Source organism: Cornus florida, unplaced genomic scaffold, assembly GCF_030987335.1.
Source record: "Cornus florida cultivar Cherokee Brave unplaced genomic scaffold, ASM3098733v1 CherokeeBrave_3.0.0_Hap2_Chr02, whole genome shotgun sequence".
Taxonomy (NCBI): domain Eukaryota; kingdom Viridiplantae; phylum Streptophyta; class Magnoliopsida; order Cornales; family Cornaceae; genus Cornus; species Cornus florida.
The window spans coordinates 7,977,665-7,998,719 of NW_026775572.1; the positions used below are offsets into that span (position 1 = coordinate 7,977,665).

The 21,055-nt window shown below is 33.6% G+C and overlaps 1 protein-coding gene and 1 long non-coding RNA gene across 2 annotated transcripts; one reads left to right on the plus strand and one right to left on the minus strand.

Moving 5' to 3' along the window:
* The first annotated feature begins 9,804 nt into the window (after positions 1 to 9,804).
* On the plus strand, positions 9,805 to 17,084 carry LOC132293438 (uncharacterized). The gene is made up of 3 exons (XR_009477832.1): positions 9,805 to 9,931; positions 16,506 to 16,717; positions 16,831 to 17,084. It is a non-coding gene; the product is annotated as an uncharacterized LOC132293438 (long non-coding RNA).
* A 1,571-nt stretch (positions 17,085 to 18,655) lies between these two features.
* On the minus strand, positions 18,656 to 20,268 carry LOC132293439 (uncharacterized). Its single transcript, XM_059790924.1, has one exon. It carries the CDS (start codon positions 19,978 to 19,980, stop codon positions 18,994 to 18,996), a length of 987 nt encoding a protein of 328 aa, XP_059646907.1. The 5' UTR covers positions 19,981 to 20,268; the 3' UTR covers positions 18,656 to 18,993.
* Positions 20,269 to 21,055: the final 787 nt, after the last annotated feature.

Here is a 21,055-nt window from a genome sequence, read left to right on the forward strand (position 1 = left end):
CACTCACAGCTACCCTCTTTTCCTTCTGTTTCTTTCAATCACCAAACTCTTTAAAATCATAATTTCTCAAGTACACCATGCCAGAACATCTTTTGGAGGACTTATGTCTATCATGTTATGGAATTTTTTTTACTATTTTTTACTTATTTTGTTGGGGGACAACGGGCACGTAGACTTCCTTATAGACTGTTGTAACATATCAGAATCTGAAATTAAATGGAGTACTGCTGGATCGTTGGCTACAAAAGAAGTCCGGGAGGCCGGATCACACATCATGAAGAGGAGGAAGTCACTGGTTTGACCATCCCAATAGACTCCCATGGGACTTTTCTGGACTAATATTCCAGTAATTAATGTATTTTGAGACGTGTTCATGTACCTAGGAATTTCACACTAAAATGAGCTAAGTTAACAGGAATTTTCACTAGTGATAACAAGTTCACTAATTAATTTTGGGTAATCTGTTGATTTCTTATCTATGAGAAGAATCCACACAGATGATGGCAATATGCTTTACATATTTATTCTTCATTAAGATGAAATCTGATAATGCAATGATTCCTAGTATTCTAGCATATGTAGTCATTTTAGAAATTTTTTTTTTTTTTTAGGGCAAGTGCTTTAATTGTAGTTTATTTTAAAATTAATGAAATGAGGAAAGAAACAAATATTGAAATTGATGTATATGATATTTTGTGATTGCAAATTTCACATTGAAATTGAGTAGAAGATGGGAGGGAAGAAGAAAAGAAGAGAAAATAGTGATGGTCCACCTCATGTTCATCTTATAATATGTTAAAAAGTAAAGAAGATTTGAAAAATTATACTCTACTAGAATAATAAATTCACCTAGAGAACAAGACATGATAAAACTTACGTCATTTTCAAGTTCATATTATTAGGAAGGGGGCTCAAATGATATATGTGGTGTATTCAAGCAGCGGTGGTTTGGTGCACGTTGCACTCGCAGATGGACATCTTGCGGTATCGTCCGTCCAACATCATCAGTCCGTGTGAAGAATCGACTGATTTACGAGTTTAAAGGTAGTACCCTTTTGTTCTGTGAGCCTCATTTGTGATTTCAAATAATCATTCATGGTTTTTAATAGGCATTGTGTTAGGTTTTTCTCTTAGCCCGAATTTATATGGGAAATGAATTTGACGTATAAAGGTGGATATATATATATATATATATATATATATATTAATCCGTCATTATAAGTGATGTCAAAGTTAAACTCAATTCTTGATCCAATATTATGTTAAATTTTTACTGTTATGAAAAAAAGTATCGAATAGGAGTTTATGAGAATAAGAAAAAAATAATGACAATAAAAAAAAAATAGGCACACATACAAACGAGATAAGAATTTACGTGGTTCGGCTATACCTACATCCACGGGGAGAAGACAAAACAATATTTCACTATGAAAATAAAGAAATACAAGGCAAAGTGACTCACACCCAAAACCCAATTATACCCAAACTCTCTCACCTACTAACTGATATTACAAACTCACTCAATTGATTTGGGATGCTTCAACACCATGGAAGGCAAGGCTATTTATAGCCAAAATAGGACACCAAAATGAAGCTACTTGGTGACCACTCAAAAGACTTGCTGGGCACACATTCTTGGAGGCCAAGAATAAAGCTTGATGAACATACTTGGAGGCCAAGAAGATGATGTCATGAGTGATGCAAGCCTCAAATTGAGCCACATGTTCAACAAATTTCCATCTTGGCGAAAATTCAAATGAGCCATTGTATCTCTGCAAAACAAACTGTCTTCTCCACAAAACAAATTAATTAAGAATTTTAGTTAAGTTTGAGTCATCCTCAAACTTAACCCTCGGGCTCTCATTCTTCAACCCAAGCATGTCTTGCGCAGCCACAAGCATACCTCTAGTATTTGTGTCAAACTCTAAATGTTTTCCAAAAGCAATCTCAGAAATTCCAAGTTTGACATCTCCTCAGCAACCTTCTCCAACCGCCCACAAACCACCGGCTAGTAATAAAAAGTCATCTTCTCACCCTTGTGGAGAACAGGACGTCCTTGATTTTTCCTCGCATCTCTGTTGTAACCAACTACTTGCCTCCCATGCATCTTAATGGCACTCGAATGGACTATCTCATTGCCACCAAGATTATTGCAAGTCAATATCACACATGTCCTAATGGGTCTGCCTCCCTGTAAGGACTGCTGCAATTTCAGTTGCCATCTGAAAACGGATTTCATTCTCCCACCACGTTATGTAGTCCCCTCACAACCCTTTTAAGAACTAGGATCGTAACTCCTCTCTCAAACACTTCTTTTGCCAAGACCCGAACGCAGATTCCTGCTAACTGTAGAAGACCCTATAGAAGCTCCACCTGTTACTGTATTCCCTTGGAGAAGATACAAATTTCTCTCCTTGGTGCCCTGTAGCACTACAAGAGAATCCATCACGACCATCATTGTTCTACCCTCTGTTACAACCTTGTAACCTTTGGAGTATAGCACACCCACTGAAATAAGATTCATCTTCAGATCCAATACATATCGCACATCTGACAATGTTCTCACCAACCCATTGTGCGTTTTGATCTTGATTGTTCCAATTCCCAAAATTTTAAAAGCTTTCCTATCTGCCGTCAAAATCGAACCACCTTTCACCTTTTTATAGGAAGAGAAAGAATTCCTACTGGGACACATATGAATAGAGCAACCAGAATCAAGAATCCAACTGTCATTAAATGACATACCTGAACACGAGATTGTCATGAGAACATATTCATCACTTTCCAAATCACTCGTTGTAGCAGTTGCCACAGAAGCTGTTTCTTGAACCTTTTCTTTGCAATTCCCATTCTTTGCCTTTAGTTTGGGACAATGCTTGATGATGTGCCCTATCTCGTGACAGTAGTAACATTCCACATTTTTATGAGATCTAGATTTGCCTCTACTAGCAGAACCCTTTGTCCCACCTTTGCCTCTTACAAATAGACCCTCGGCCTGTTCATCTCCAATATTCTCAGACACCTTTTTTCTCAACTCCTGAGAGTTTAATGAGGATTTAACACCCTCTATACTAATAGTGTCTTTTCCATAGAGCAATGTGGTAACAAAATGCTCATAGGAAAGAGGCAAGGAACACAACAAAATAAGAGCTGATCTTCATCATCAATTTTAATATCAGTATTTTTCAAATCCATAATAATAGAATTGAAATTATCAATATGCTCCTTAAGAGGCATACCTTCCTTCATACGAAGGGTGTAGAGTCTTTGTTTTAGGTAGAGTCTGTTGATGAGAGATTTCGTCATATACAGACTTTCTAATTTCAGCCATAACTTTGCCGCCATGTCTTTATCAATAACTTCACGCAGCACCTCATCAGCTAGATTCAGAATAATCGTACTACACGCCTTTTCATCAACCTCATCCTTGTCTTTATCGGACATAGTTGTTGGTAACTTGTCCTTTCCGAACAACACCTTCTTTAGACCTTGCTGAGTCTGCAGGGCCTGCATCTTAATGCGCCAAAGACTGAAGCTAATTTTGCCATCAAATTTCTCAATCTTGTATCTGGTCGACATCTCAAAAAAACTCCCCAAAAAATTACTCGGTGAATAGTACCGTATTTGTGAACAGTACCCAAATATTATGTGTGAACAGTATCTGTACACAATACACGAACCCGAGCTTCAATACCAGTTTGTTATGAAAAAAAGATCAAATAGGAGTTTATGAGAATAAGAAAAAAATAATGACAAGAAAAAATAAAAATAAAAAAATAGGCACACACACAAACGAGACAAGAATTTACATGGTTCGGCTATGCCTACATCCACGGGTAGAAGACATAACAATATTTCACTATAAAAATAAAAAGATACAAGGCAAAGTGGCTCACACCCAAAACCCAATTACACCCAAACTTTCTCACCCACTAATTGATATTACAAACTCACTCAATTGATTTGGGATGTTTCAACACCATGGAGGGCAAGGCTATTTATAGCCAAAATGGGACACCAAAATGAGGCTATTTGGTGACCACTCAAAAGACTTGTTGGACACACAATCTTGGAGGCCAAGAATAAAACTTGATGAACACATATACTTGAAGGCCAAGAAGATGATGTCATGGATGATGCAAGCCTCAAATTGAGCCACATGTTCAACATTTACCCAGGACTCAATTAATCGCATTGCACGTTGAGATGATAATTGGCCGAACAATTTGGAAAATATTTAAAGTGATGGTAGTATATTCTAACATCATAATAAAAATAAAATGTAATACATGGGATCGTGTGCTGGAATAATGCAGTCGGTCGGCCCACCACTAAGTTCTGTCTCCTTATCTGATGGAAAGTAAGCATCGGAGGAAGGAAATACTGTAGAACCCAATTAACAATTGATACTGCATTGAAGTGAATTTATATATTTAGCTTGTACATGCAGCTGACAACTGGGCAAAGAAAAAATAATAATAAATAAATAAAGGTAAGGGCGTTTTCCAATGTGGTTTATTCCATTCAAAATCAAGACTTGTCATTTAATTAACTCGTTGGAATTAAATATGACAATTGATATTACCACTCCATCAATATATTCATCTTTTTTTTCTTTTCTTTTATTTTTTGTTTAAAATGAATTAACAAAAGAGTTATATTTTTAATGTCACAATTGTCCTTCTCTTGAACATTTACCATAAAAAGTAGTCACATAATATAGGTATTTTTTTTTTTTTTTCAAAGAATCAAAATAAAATATAGGGAGTTTACCTTTACTATTTTTACGTGATTAGAAAAAAAGTATTTGAATTAGAAGCACATTTTATCTCAATGAATTTAACCTAGTGCATTACATAAACACATTAAATTGAAATTTGAAACCAAACAAATCTCTACAGTAATTTTTAATTGATCTTTTTCTTCCTCTCTCTCTCTTTCCTTGACATGTATATTTAATAATTCAAAATATAAAATAGCCTAATTTTAGTTAAATAGAAATAACATGAACGCAAATCAATAGATACCTAATCTTTAATTGATTTTTTTCCTTTTTTAAAAAGATATCTTTAATTGAATTGAAAATAAAGAGAAACCTAATTTACATAAATTGAAATTACTTCGTTCATTAAGCATGTAAAAAAAACCCCGCATGGTAGCTCAGCTGGTCAGGCCTTGAGTTTGCTCTCCAATGGTTACCCATTCGAGTCTCCTTAGGCCACTGGAGGCTTGCCCGGTCATTAACTTCAAGATCTCGTAGAATTAATAAAAATGCACGCAAACTGACCCGAACACTCACGATTGTCAAAAAAATAATAATAATAAGCATGTAAAAAAATTATATAATATAATGTACATATATTTACCTTGTATGTATATATTATTCCTCTTCATCCTTAGACTAATCAATATTATTAAGATTATATTCTAATTTATTGTAATTTCATTTTTAAAAAATTGAAAATAAAGCATCTTAATATATTAATGGAGCGCTAATATCAGCTCCCTTAAACATTTACATGTGTATATACACTAAGGCGGAACTAGCTAAGACTTAGAGGCACGTGCCCCCAAGCTGGCTTCTTAGCTTATATAAGTATTTTAGCTAAGACTTAGAGGCACGTGCCCCCAAGCTGGCTCCTTAGCTTATATAAGTATTTTTTTTCTTTCTATTTTTCCTTTGCCCTACTTTTATGCATACGTTATTTTAAAATTGACCCCCCTAAAATTATCAATTCTAAAAATCTTTCATTCATCTTTTATTCTTCTTCTTTTTCTTTTAATTTCTTTTATTTTTTTCAAAATATTTTTCTTTCTTTTTCTCCAGACACACACTTATTTTTTTCCCACCAAAGTTATCTCATTTCCATTTTGTTTTCTTCCATTTTTTTTTTTCCTCTTCTTAAAATTTAATCTTCTTGCACTCGTTTATAACATTTTTCTCTCTTCTTCTTTAAATTTATTACTATAATTTTATGATTTTAATGTTCATATTTTATGTTTTTGAATTTTTTTATTGCATTTTTTTAGTTGTTGCAAATAACAACATACATAATACTTTGAAATTTCAACCTGTTGTCTTGAAGCACTGCTAGTTGGCATGTTAATTGAGATATATATATATATATATATATATATATACACACACCTAAGTTATTAATGTGACATCTTATGCCTCTCAATCGTCCTTATCGGAGTTTAAAGGAAGACCACATACCCATATGGGAACCATAAATGGGGCTGTCCTATGTCTTGTAGTTGGGTCCGACATCAACAGTAATGCCATGGTTGGATGGTCATATGGGTCTTCCTAAATTGTATGGCCAGCTATTACCTGTCTTTGTGCACTCACAACTATTACAATATTCTTGTAGCACTGCTAGTTGGCATGTTAATGGACTAGGTTATGAATGTCAGACACGAGTATCTATTTAGACATTAAATGCATCAAATTTTCAAATAGAAGAACATACAAATATAATTAAGTATTTATTTTATTTTATTTTTTAAAGTAAAATAATATTTGAAATAATTACACTTATTTTTCTTTAGGTTAAGAATAATTATAGCCGTATTTCTTACGTTTCAAAAATTATACTGACTTACCTCCAAACTAATCCGCATTTTATTTCTGCCTTTGACCATGTTAACCCTCTAATATTTTATTAATCACATAAAGACTGCGAAATACAGGGTTAAAAAGAAAAAAAAAAAAAACAATACCCAATTTATTGAGATATTACACTACAAATCAAAGGCTGCGATACCCAATTTAGGGTTAGATTGCCGTCTGAAGGCCATAATATAGGGATCTGAGTCTGATCAAGAGCAGGTGGCGGCGAAGGTGACGAAGGCTTGTCGGCAGGAACGTCATTGGAGGAGGATGAAGAGGCAAAAGAGGCGGAGGAGAAGAAATCGTCATCTGAAGGCGGAGGCTAGAAGAAATCGTCATCGGGTTCGCCGTTCGCATGCTTCAGCCGCTGTCTCTCAACTCTCTGCAACTGCAAAATTCAGTTTCCATCGGCCGCTGTTCCAGTTCGGGTTCGCCGTTCGCATGTTTCAGCCACTGTCTCTCAATTGTCAAGCTTGCCCCCCCTCTCTCTGCAACTGCTAACTTGTATGTATGGGTTTTTTTATTTTTTAGTTTTGTAAATCAACTAATCAAGATCTGTGATTCTGAAGAATCTTGGGCGAATTTGTGGGTGAATGAAAAACAACCTAAGAAAGGTAGGAAAAAATAATTAAAAGCGAAGCTACAAATTAAGAATTGAGAAGGCAGATGAATGCCTGGGTGAGATTTTAAGTATATATTTTGATGAGATTGCAAAAGCAGCGGAGAAGCCCAAGTCAGGAAGATAATTATCAAAGCTAAGTTGTGTTCTGAATGATTGGCATATTATTTCAGATTGTTTAAAAAAATCAAAACCCATATCTTTCAGTTTGGGTTCGCGGTTCGCGGTTCGCATGCTTCAACTGCCATCTCTCAACTCTCCGCAACTACAAAAATCAACAAAGCAAAAGGTAAATTGAAGAGAAAGTGAAACCAAGAGTGAAAAATCAATAAAGCAGATTTTAAGTAAGGGCAAATGTGGTATTACAGGGTTAAAAATAACTGACGTCATCAAAAAATCATTGACCGGCATTGACTTTCACCGAAGAGAGTTAAGTGTTACAACGGAGCAAACCTTGAGGGAGGATAGTATAATTTTTGAAACGTAAGGAATATCGCCTGTAATTACGCCTAACTTCAAGGGAGATAAGTGTAATTATCCCAATAATATTTTTATGTAATGTAATATTCAATATAGGTATTTATCCATGCATTGGACGTGTCAAATCTCCAAATAGAAGGACACACGGATACAGTTAAATATTCATTTTATTAATTATTTTATTTTATTTTATAAAGTAAAATAATTTTTTTATTAATAATATAATGTAATTGAATGATTGGATATATTTTTTAAATACATGTCCAACCAAAGGTGTCAGACACATATTCCATATCCATGTCCGAGAGATATGTATTCGACGCTACTTTTGAAGAGTCTATGTAACGTAACTCACTTCTTACCTTCTAATCCCAATTTTAAATTAATAGGATATTTCTAGTTATTTTGATTTGAATTAAAGAGAAAAGAATACGATTTTATATTTGAGAGTATCGAATTAGTGATTTGAATATTAAAGAAAATTTAGTTAAAATTTAAAATTGAATTTGTTCTAATTTTAAATTCAATGCAATAATTTGGTACTTTCAAACACAACAGAGTTTTATTAATTAAATGGTTAAGTGTAAAAAATCGTCCTAAATTATTACCCTTTTGTAAATAACTCCCCTGAACTAAAAACTGCTCCCATGAACTATTGATTTGTTAGACAAATCCATCACAAAAGACTATTTTATCCTTTATCATTAAAATTTTCATTTCTTATTAAATTATTTTTATTATCTTTTCTCGTATGTAAATATTAATTATACTATTTACTTTAATTTTATTATTAATATCAATTTATCATAAAAATGAAATATATATATATATATATATATATATATATATATATAGATAAATAGATTTGTAACTACTATTTTCTAAATTGATTAACTTATTATTAAAACTTTATTATTTATAATAAAATGTATTATAACCAATTCAAACATTTTTATCGTAAAAAAAAAAATCATCTTTTTCATACATAATTTTGAAAAAAAAAAAAAAAATACCTTTTTTCATGTAATATATTCATTAAAAATTAATTAATTTATTTTAAAATTTTCTACAAAAAATTTTATTTAAATAATTAATTTAAAAAATTAAAGGTAAATTTATACAAATTAAATGGATAATATCTCATCAAATTAGTATGATTTTTTTTTTATTTAGATAAGAAAAATATATTAAATGTAATTCAATAAGAAGGGGCATTATGATCATTTAATGAAATATGGTATAATCTTTGGAGTATGTTACAACAAAATGTGATAGTTTAGGAAATTTTATGTATAAAATATAGTTCAATGGAGTTATTTACATATTCAAACGCAATTCAAGAGAGTTTTATGCACTTTACTCTTAATTAAAATAAGAATTTGACATAAGACATGCAGTTTCATTAATTAAAATAAGAATTTGACCATAAGACACCATCATTGCTCCCATATACATGGATAAAGAGTGGTTGTGAGTGAAAATGCTATGTTATTTATAATAGTAATTGCACTATATTTTAAACTTAATTTATTTCTTCTGCAAATCAGTTGTTCCCGACCACTCCAAGGGACCTTTATATAATGGAGCCTACACAGGCGACTTTGAGTAATTAGGTTAAAACTTGTGTTCCATCTTTGTCAGCGGGCTGAACCACATCTTTATCAAATTAGCACCCCGTATTTGGTGGGATAGTCTTCATTTAATCATGGCAGGCAGAGTTGCTAACCGATTCTCAGAAGAAGTAATAGGTATATGTAGAATAATTCTTTTAGGATAATGGTTTAAAGTCAGGATGTCGGGACAAATTTGATTAGTTCATGTGAATGAGGCTGACATAATATTATTATAATAACATTAATATTCATAATATGTTGATAAGATGAATCCTTACATACATAAAATTAATCTAATGCCTCATCATCACTCCTTATATTTGGTTTTTGTCTTAAAAAAATAAATATGTATATATATATCGTTGAACAACCGACAGCGAGCTCTGCGGGGGTGGACCCCACCCTCATGACACGGCTATCAATTGTTTCTTCTATTTCTCACTACATTTTTATTTTTTCTGAACCTGGCAAGAGTAAAATTTCTCCTAACACAGTTTTCATTTTTCATTAATACGACAGCGTTTCTACCCAATCAACACGTCAAAACGCCCCCTTTGGCTTCTTCGCTGGCATGGTCGAGAAAGGTGAAGAAAATCGACAATGAAGGTATCGTATTACCTTCATTTCCTTTTCCTTTTGATATTTGCAATTATTTTTCTTTATCCTTTTTAAATCAATCACATTATATTATCACCCATCAATGCTGTGTTCTTTTTTTTGGGAAATTTATTGTATTTCATGATCTACAACTACATGTTGAAGATGTGGGTTCCATTCATTCAATTGTTTCATAACATTTCTGTTTCGTTTTATTACAATAATTATTAAATAAGTTGGCTATATTATCTATTGAAAATGATATATAAGAAAAAGTTGAATGCAAAAAAAATTTTAATTAGCAATATTGTAAAGAATAATGATTTTTAAGTAGAAATTATTAATGTATTTTATATCAATTGGCCATGCTTTGAGTTTTCATCTTTGGCTTTTGAATTGCATTGAGTTGGCCCTATATGTTATGTTGGAAAGAAAGCTGGAGCTTTTAAATTTGGTTTCTTCTTGAATCTTATAACTTGAGTCATGAACTTTGGTTCGGCGACCAATTCAAGGTGGTTGATAGTTAATATTTTTATCTAAATTTATTCCTAAAAAATTAGTGGCTTCAACTTGGTAAATCTTACTGAAGAGGTGTTGCCAATTTGCTTATGAAATGACAGTATGTTATGGTAATTATGTAATGTCACTGTAGACATGCAAAAAAGTTGTTATATTGAGTTCATCTTTCTTTAATAATTATCCCTCTGCACGGAAATATCATTCCAATTAGTGATGATATTGAATTTAGACAAGGTTAACACTTCATGATCCACTCTAAAATCTTTCTAGGAAGATCTGTATGCTTCAGCTTTGCTTAAAATATAAATGATGTTTCATTTCTCTGTGCCATAGGTCATTCAGATATTAACTTCCATAGCTCACTCATCTAAGGTTATGTAATTTTCATAGTGGCACTAAGTGTACTATCACTAAGTAGGCTCCTGTGAAATTAATTACAAGATACTCCCTCCCCTTGTTGAAGCTGCCTGAACCTCATACATCTCGTTAACGACCACAAGTAAGTAGTCTTTAACTCAACTCAATGAAGTGTTGTCCCAAAAGTTTTGAGGTCCGCTAGATAAATCTTGTTTTGCAATTATGCTCTGTATAAATTCATACTTACAGTCAAGCCACTCATTGTCCGGTTGCCAGCCTTCCAGTATTAACTATAGAGATGCACTAACATACCGCATTGTGACAACAAGCTGGTTTGAAAGACTGAAGTTTGAAATCTGATACGTAAGTAGATCAGGACCTTTGGAAACATTTTTCAAAGCCATATAATTGATCAAAGGTAACAATTTCCCAGAACTGCCTTGGTAATATTATTACTGCAACAATTCTAGGAATTCTAAGAAGTGAGGAGTTATATGTATCAGATCCAGGGGCCTTATTGTCTCCTGCAAACATAGAAGCCTTCATTTACTTTGTAAAGATATCAAGTGATCATCCTCTTTCAATGATGAACCATTTTAAGCAATAATTGAATTGGACATAAACTTGATGCATTATCATTTTGTTGATTAAGGACACCATGGAAGCATTCTGCAGTTTCTTAAATCTTTTCTTTCATGGGTACAATTTTTTACCAAGGAAGCGAACAAGATCTAGCCTCTAAACGCTGTTCTCGAGTTTGTAGGATTGACAAATTAGATCCATTATAAACCAAGGGGAATCATTAATGAGGAAACAATGGATGGATGATTTGAACAATGGATTAAAGAAGAAGATGGTAACTTTAGGTTTCCAAATTTTTCTAAGAGTATAATGAAATTTTTTGGTCAAATTCTAACTAACTCCTGCAGATATAATGAATTTTGTCATTGTTGACAAGCCTCACTTTAGCTTCCAGATTGCTTATTTACTAAATTATTTCTTAATTTAGCGTTTTACTTCAGCTTTAGGGGGTCATAAGACTCTTACTGTTCAATATAGTAATGTTGATCATTGGGATAAGGGGAATTGACAAAGTCTGAGAGACTCTCCCTTCCTCAGATTTCCCATGGGCTTAATTTTGGCACCAGGTTGTTAGAGTTGTGTCATATGTGGTTGTTTTTGGCTTTGCTTTGAGCTCTTAGAACCTTTTGTGAAGTCCCTTCTATTTTGGACTTTTGATTTAGGTGCTCGACTCTTTGTGTTTATTAGTGTTTCAAACTTTTATGATCTCAATGGGCTTAGTTTTTGCGCCAGCTTGACGCTTGACTTATCACCTACATGCTTGTAAGCCGCTCATAACCTATTTGTCATTTTCTTCCTTTCGCTTGCCAACTAGTAAATGTTGGAAAATATATATACTTCAAATGACATTTAAGATATAACAAATCTTATACTAATATGTCGTGCAATAATTAACAATATGCTAAAAAATGATTAATTAAATATGCAACTCTATATTTAATTAAATATGCAAAATAAAGTAATAAATAATAAATAAAGAACCTGGACCGAGGCTAGTATTGAATCCTATGTCTCAATCCCCCTAAGTCAGATATTGCATAGATCGAGGTATTAAATTGGAGGTGTAACAGTGAAGCAATCTGGATATGGGATATTAAAGACTTAAATCCAAGAGTAGACATGTCTTTAATATTAAAGGTGTAGTCGTATGTTATTTTAAAGAATCAAAGTTAGAAACTTTGAATAAATCAAACAGAAAAGTCAATAGACATAAATTAAAGGACATTTCAAAATAAGTCTACACATGTGTCACTAAAGAAAAAGATATTGTTAACAATAAGCAATTTTATGGCACAAAGTATACAGTTGCTCTTAACTGGAGAAATCTCTGCAGAGTGTAATATTTCTAAACGCAAGCTTGTGACCACATATAAAATAGAGGATTGTACTAGAGAGCAATTGTACAGATCATTGAGCGAAATGTGGTTAAAAGCCGAAAGTTAACGAGTCATCTTAATGGAAACCCAACCTAGCTAACTGGAGATCCCAAGATCTAAGTTCAAAGGGACAACAGAAACTCTAAATGAGTCACCAGAAACACTGGAAAGATATAAATCTTCTACCCATTTATATGATGAGACAATGCTACCTACACTGGGGATTAGAATAAACTACACTTTTAATGACTCTTATACTTTGAAAATTTAAGTGGGGTATGGTAAGATACTCTTAATAAGAAGTCACCTATATGAGTTTCAAGTGGGGCCGCTTCTATGGGAACTATAAAGGCTAACTGTGTGTTTGCTATTGTCCTAGTTTACATCAACGGCTGAACAGTTCAAAACATCACGTTCACTAGTTAGCCAATAAATCCAATAGTAATACACTAAGGAAGGTTCAAGGCCAAAAGTTACCTATCCTGGTGCAGTAACTTTCCGTCTATACTTTCTCTAGTGCCTGCATGATTATCTTTTGCATTTAAGCAACCAATTTCCATTCATGTGGGGGATTGTTAGAATTTGTGAATGAAAATTGTTTGATCAGTCATCAACAGATGCGTTGGACTGAACATGTGTGATCACTGGTTGATTGTGGAATGAAAAAATGTAACTCAGAACCAATAGACATAACCTATTCAATGTGAACCATTGTAACCTATTAGAGTGGGTGCGTCTGGTGATGAACAGACATATATAAATGGTTGTGTCGAGTGATGAAGAGACGCACCTAATCTGAAAAAGCACTTTTACATCTATTAGTACCCCTTTGGGCTGCCATAATTCAATAGTTCAATTCTTTTTTCTTCTTTCCTTCTCTAGACTTTAGCCCAACCCAAGTGGGTTCAAACCATAGGTCAAGTGGTCCAAGCCACTTAGACCCTAATCCAATTTCACCGAGTCATATTAAAATTGGTCCGAACCATTTGGTTTGGATTACACCCAATTATGCATTTATATAGTATATATGCATTTTTAAATAGAGGAGGTTCGATGTTTTTACGAGTTTGTAGTGTTGCTACTGGTGGATGTAAATCGTTGTATCCTGGAAGACAAGTGTCATAAAGTCCATCAGCACCATGTGGGGCGTAAATTGTCTTAAGGACATAGTATTCAATAATAGCCTTGGTCCAGGTTCTTTATTTATTATTTATTAATTTATTACTTTATGTTGCATATTAATTAAATATCGAGTTGCATATTTAATTAATCATTTCTTAGCATAAGATTTGTTATATCTTAAATGTCATTTGAAGCATATATATTTTTCAACAGTAAATTACTCTCAACTAACCTTCTTAGCTAGATTATTTACGGGTGTTTAACTTGCCTTTTTATGATATGATGGTATTGAATGATTTAATTGAGTCCTCATCCTTGGAATACTCTTCTCTCTCTCTCTCTCTCTCACACAACTATTCTCTCATCTCCCTTTGATTCTTGGAATACTCCCCTTTATCTTCTCTTCCTGCTCTTTCCCTCTTGTTTTTCTTTGTCATTATGTGAGAATACTTGACGGTGAAGTGAACAGGTCCATACCATCATAAAAACAAATATGAAGTGCTATAAACTTTGGTGAAAAAATAATAATAATAATAATAAAATATAAAATAAAAACTAGAAATGGAAAAACTTTTGAAAAATACAAAGATGCCAATAAGAAAGTTAAAAGTTGTGATGGAAGCTAAACATAGAACAGACAATCAGCCACGGGTCCCCACGAGGGGCGAATGCCCCCTCTGGAAATTTTTTTTTTTTTTTTTTCATATTACATACTTGATTTTTTTTTTTTAATTTTATACCATGCCCCCCCTGAAATCTCACAAATGCCCCCCCCACTATATTTGTTCCCAAAATATTATTTTATCTCTTTCACACTTGGTTCTCTCATCTCTGTCTCGTGTGCGAATGTATATATGATATATCAGACAATATAGCTTCAGCTTTTAGGCCTTCTGCCTTCGGCAGTTCTTTCCATCATCGACTAGCCCCTACCTCCATCCGGCAATCCATGTCTCTCTCTCACATACACGACACCCACAAACATAGCACCCACTTGCAATTTGTTATCCTAGTTGTTACTAAAAGGCCACCCCCCCCCTGACATAATTTCCTGGGTCCGTCATTGCAGACAATGATCGCTATTGTTAATTAGGTACAAATGATGAGGAGAAAATGTATCTGAGCTTGCTAAATAAGGGAGATGAAAATTATTTTAACAGCAATACATGGAGCTGAAAGGAACTTAAAGAGAAGACAATGACATTTATGATTAGATTTAGCACCACCGAGAGAGAAAGAGAGAAAGAAGAAGAAGAAGAAGAAGAAGGGGGGCCTTAAGTGTGCAAATCATGTTATTAATATGATTGGATTTTTGGATTCATTATGATTTATTGTCAGACGTGCTTTGTGATTGAAGATTTCACATCATATCAGAAAAGTCTCGAAGAGTAAGATATTGAATGTTGCGGGTTGATGCTAGATTGAATACTCTAGATTCATTTCCATACCTTAATGCCATGAGTGAAAAGGATTAGCACATTAGGTTTTGGAACATGGTGTGGGTCATGTATGTTGTTTCAACTGTTCTGTGACTATCCTCATGTCAGCCCACTGACTTGATTTGTCATGTATGATATCATTTGTCCGTCATCATGATAATCCCATAGAAGCTGTTTTTTTGACAAAAAGTTCGTAAAATTCTAATTAACTTTTCATACTTTTGGAGTTAAGTTGATGTATCAAATGCACATCTCTATAATGCATTTCTGCCTAAATGAGACAAACTGCATGACAAAGCTTTAAGTTTTTTTAATGGCTGAGTATACTGCTAAACACTTAGTCAAGAAGAACGCAGTACTGATTTATAGGTTGAGTATAAATCTTTGTTTTACCATCAAAAACACTATCTTCCTGTGTGAAGTTCAGCTTGACAGGATCATGGCTGCAATAAGAGTCCGTTCCATGGAACTCCAATATTTCTTAGTCGTGAATTTTTATTTCATGCCATTCATGTGTAGTTTTCTAATCCAATGAAAGCTTTGCAACCAGTAAGGTCTGAGACACACTGATCATTGTGTAAATCTAAATAATCTGGTGGTCTATCCCCGGATTGTTTTGGTTCCTGCTCCATCCTGGCCTATTTACTCTGAAAATGGCATCTGTTTACCAAGGTCAGTTTTCTGCAACTTCACCTTATTGCAAGAAATAACATTACGCATACATTTCCTAGAGTTTCAAGATATTAATGAAACTATAGTTGTATTTGGTGAAGTTCTTGTACTGTATTGTTGGAACATAGTTGATTGAGAAATATATGAGCTTTTATTTTGAGACAGGACAACAGACATGATTCATGCTCAGTTGTTATCTCTAATCAGTTATCCAATTATTTTTAACGTTGTGCCATTATTGATAAATGGAGATAAAGTTCCAAATAGCTTCATGATGAGATGTCAATCAAACTTTATTTTGATATGAGTTGTTAAGGGTCCTTATAGTAGTTGTATAATGGTTGATGATGGACAAATACTTTGACATTCATCACTCTCTTGTCTTGCAAATTGATTGGCACATATGCATAGGAAATTCAATGAACTTTATCATATTTTAAACCCTTAAAAGTCCAAATACAGGGCATGTAGTTTTTGTCCATGACATACTTATTAAAATTTGATTTTTAACTGCAGAGTTTTATCCATGCAATGCCTATTCTCAAAACTTCTTGAAGCTGGTTGCACAATAATCATTTCTGGCCTTTTTTGTCACTTCTATTTGCTTAGTCTCTCTCTATCTTTTCTCGGAATTGACAATTATAGAGTTCATCAGAGGATGAAATAATCGAAGTGAAAAAGGAAACTCGAAGAAGATTCACTAAAGCCAACTGTGCTATCACCAAAAAGTATGTTCAAGTTCATCCTATGTTATTATTATTATTTATTTTATCCTCTATAATCTTTTTCTTTGACAGTTTTTTTTTTCTTCTGATAAGTCCTTTTTTTTTTTTTTTAACAGTTACAGCTGATATCCCACAAATTAGGCAATATAGCTGCCTTGAGGTTTAAATAGCCCCCAGAGGCAACGGTAGAGATGTAAAAAGCAAGCGCTCATGATCAGTAATGTATGGTTAAATAAAAGTTACTCCTATTATTTACTGGGGTGAAGTATAAGAACAGAATTTTGGGTATATTCCAACCATGTGAACTTATTTGATTTTGAATTGTTAACTTTCTGACGTAGAAGTTCGTTAGAATATCGTCATTTATTAATATGGAATACTTTCTTATATTTCCTCATACACGGTCCTTTTATGTTCATTGTTATAATAATAATAGTAAATAAATAAATAATAAATAAAAAAGTCAGTACATTGAAACAAAGAAATACTGTAACAAGCCTATTGGAATTTAAGGGAGGCAAAGTTCGGTTCCAACGTAGAAATGGAAGAGAATAATTTTTTCTTGTTTGATCGGAAGAAAGAGAAGAGATGAAAGAAGCTAGGAGGGATGATACACTTTATCCATGTTTTTGGAAAGTTTTTATTCTGTACAAAATCTGACAGAAGAGAGAAGGGAAAGAAAAAAAAGTTATATTATCAATTTTAGCATTTAATTACTTACAAAATCACTTCTAAAATTTAGAATTTCACAAGTATAATAAAAGTATATTGATAAAAAATATGTAAAAATTCTCATTCTTTTCCATTCGACCAAAAGGAAAAATAGTGTCACCACATTCATCATTCTGCCATTTGCTGAATTAAGAACCAAGGATTGGATACATCCATCACCTGGACCTTATATATATTTTTTTATCCTCCAACCAAACAGAGCGAGATATTTTCTTTAAAAAATACAAAAGGTAGAGTATATTTGTTTATTTATTATTTTCTTAAAAAATACAAAAGGCAGAGTATATTTGTTAAATGGTAGAATATCTTCCTAAATTCAGTTATTAGTCCACACCCAATTTGAACCTGAACTTCATTCAAATATATCCTCTTAAAAACCTCTATGTATTACATGTATTAGAAATGTCATCTTTAACTTTCCCAACTCGATCTTTTACCTTTTGAAGAGACATTAACCCCATCTTACCTAATGTGAATGAAATTATAACAGGAAGGAAATTGTCTTCGTAGCAATGCCTTCAATGAAATAATACTAAGCTGTCAATTAAGATTTGAGCAACGCTACTCTAACTTAAAAGTTAGACTTAAAACATTAGCAAAATGAATTTTGTCTTTTTTTAAATAAATAAAAAGAAGAAAAAGGGCCGAAAGGAATGGCCCTTGATGCTGCAAATCGACTCTCATTTGATTTTTTTTCTTTTCTTTTTCTTAGAGCACATATATCGACCACACAACACTCATTATTCAAATTAGGAGTACTGTCTCAAATTTTTAACAGTTAAACATACCAAAATGGAAACAAATTTAACTTTAAAAAATGCCCATACCTCAAAATTTTAACAGTTAAACCTACCATAATGTAAACAAATTTAACTTTAAAAAATGCCCATACCTCAAAATTTTAACAGTTAAACCTACCGTAATGTAAACAAATTTAACTTGGAGGATATTGTCACTATAAAAGACATCTATTAGACTTTATTTATATCTTTACAAAAGAAACTAACCATTCAACATAGCCAATAAAAGAGATGTTACCATCCAAGTCATCAAAGAGATTCAACAATATACAAAAAGGAAGCGAGTGGGTCACCTCTTGAAGATGGTCAGAGTATCTACAGGGGATTAAATTAATCAAAACCCTAATATAAAAAGGTCTAAACATCCCACAAAGTAAAAAGTAAAAACAAAACATCGATAACAGATCCATTTAATAAAGTAATACTAAATTAAGACCAAAAACACATGAAAATACAATTACAATTTCATTTTCATTTTCTATCTTCCAGTGTACGACCCATCTTAGACACACACACACACACATATATATATATTGGCCTAAGAGAAGATGCTCTCGCATATCCCCAGATGTGGAAAAGTACACTGAGCATTAAAAACTCTTTCAGAAACTATTTCCACTTCAGTAACCTAAAATCTAAAACAAGAAGAAAAGCAGTAGTAATTATATATATATATATATATATATATATATATATATAAACAAAATTAAAGAGAAGAGATTATAATCAATTCAATCAATTAATCAATCACAAACATTTGGACCTTGTGTGTGTCCAAGAATTGGGCTCTGGATTGAGCCTCTCCCCTGTTCTGGCTGGTTCTGATTTACACCTTGTGAGCATCATAGGCCCAATTGAAGTTGAACTTCTTTGAACATCAATACTTTCTTTGGTTTCTTCCTCTGTTGAACCTTCAAATTCTTCGAGAATTCCCAAATTTCCATCATTTTCTCGATCTGTTCTCGATTCTGCTGTCGAATCTCTGCAATCGGGTTCATCTTCCGATGTGGGTCTCTCTTGCTCCCTGTCTTCTTGCTGTTCCGGTGCCTTCTTTTCTTCATCACCCACTGTTTCTGACGTCAACAATGGTGAGCCCCAAAATTGACTCGCAAGCGATGAAGATCTGTATGGAGCAGATCTACATCTAGTCAATAACAAAGCGTTCTTGGGCGGTGTATGAGTAACGAAAATATCTGGTGCTTCTCCGTCTCCGTCTCCGTCTCCGTCTTCGTCTTCGTCTTCTTCGTATCTTGTATCAGTAGCTGTGTTACCTCTGTATCTACTTTCTTGGTTTGATTTAACTGTAGAGAAATCTTCTTTAGTTTTGGTTTTTCTACAATACCCAAATCGGAAAATGAAGACCCATTTGCTCCAATCGGGACGAAAAGATCTGGGTTTGATTTTTCGGACGAAATAATGGCAAAACGAGGTCTTTCGAACGCACCAACAACGGCGGCGTTTGGCCGGAGGAGTTCTGGTCCGGCCGGACTTTGAACCGGATTTTTGTTTGGAGGAGCGTCTGACACGGACTTGGCCTATGCAAGTGACTTTTGGGGAAGATGGTTCTTGGGTTTCAATCACTGCGTTGTTGTTCTTCTTTCGCACGAACATTGGGCTCGTACGCGACCTTCCTCTGCTTCTGCTTCCCACATTGCTCCTCAGAAACCTCATCAATGGCGGTGGAAACTTCTCTGCCCTTCTCGGACTCGAAATGGGTTTTGCAGAAACCTTCATCTCTCTCTCTCCACTTCCCCCTTCTCTCTCTCTCTGTATATATATATTTGCTATATCTCTCTCCAATTTTCTCTCGTCTATGTTTGTGTCTTTTGGTTTCGTGTTGCACTTGGTGTGAGAGCAGTGAGGCTGAGGAGAGATTGCTTTCTCACTTATGTGTTTTTGTTTTTTGTGTTTTTGGTTTTGCTGTTATTTTATCTTTGCACGGATGGTGAATCAGACTGTTTTATATTTTTATTAATTTCCAAGCTGTCGGGTTCTTGTTGGCCTTACATATTTTATAGACTTTCTTGTATGCTATCCCACTTTCCTATGTGTGTGTATAATATATATATATATATATATATACACAACACTCATTACAGGTACCTGTCAAAAAAATAAATCAATAAAAATTCCTATTTTGGTGTCAACTACCATGTGAAAGCATCAACAGCTCTTTTTACACGTGTGAATTTCACAATTGGAATGCAGAGAGAGCCTCCAGTCCTACACATGGGAGTTATAAGTTATGCTAGTAACACACACCACACATGTACATGTGCATGTATATATCATTTTTAGTTTGGATGAGATGCAATAAAACAAAGAGGTATAGTATATTTAGTGGTCCTCACTACACATGCGCGTAAGCGATGGCGGTCATCAGATGCAATAGATCGTGCATATATGTAAGTGATGAAGATCGTCAGAAATAATATATCGTCAAAAATTTTCATCTTCAATTCCACTTTAAAAATATGAAATATAAGTACATCGTAAATGATTTGATGAATATTATAATATGACAAAGAGTTCGAATCATTCACACATGTTACCCATATCGGATCACTCACATCTGTAGTGGATCCAGTCAACTATTGTTTTTCTTTTTTGAGACAATTATTTTGGTCCTAGTTATATTGCATTTTTGTTGTATAGACAGGGACTAGAAGTGGAGGGATGGAGTTGTAACTTGTACAGGGGAAGGGTTAATTTGTCCAGTCAACTAAAAATGACGAGAAACGTGAGAAGTTTTATGTTTTTCAAGTGAAACATCAGACCAAACCAAACTGATCCTTTTGATGTATAATTA

Coding starts and splice junctions, on each gene's coding strand:
- LOC132293439 (XM_059790924.1), bottom strand. CDS start 19,980: ATGAAGGTTTCTGCAAAACCCATTTCGAGTCCGAGAAGGGCAGAGAAG.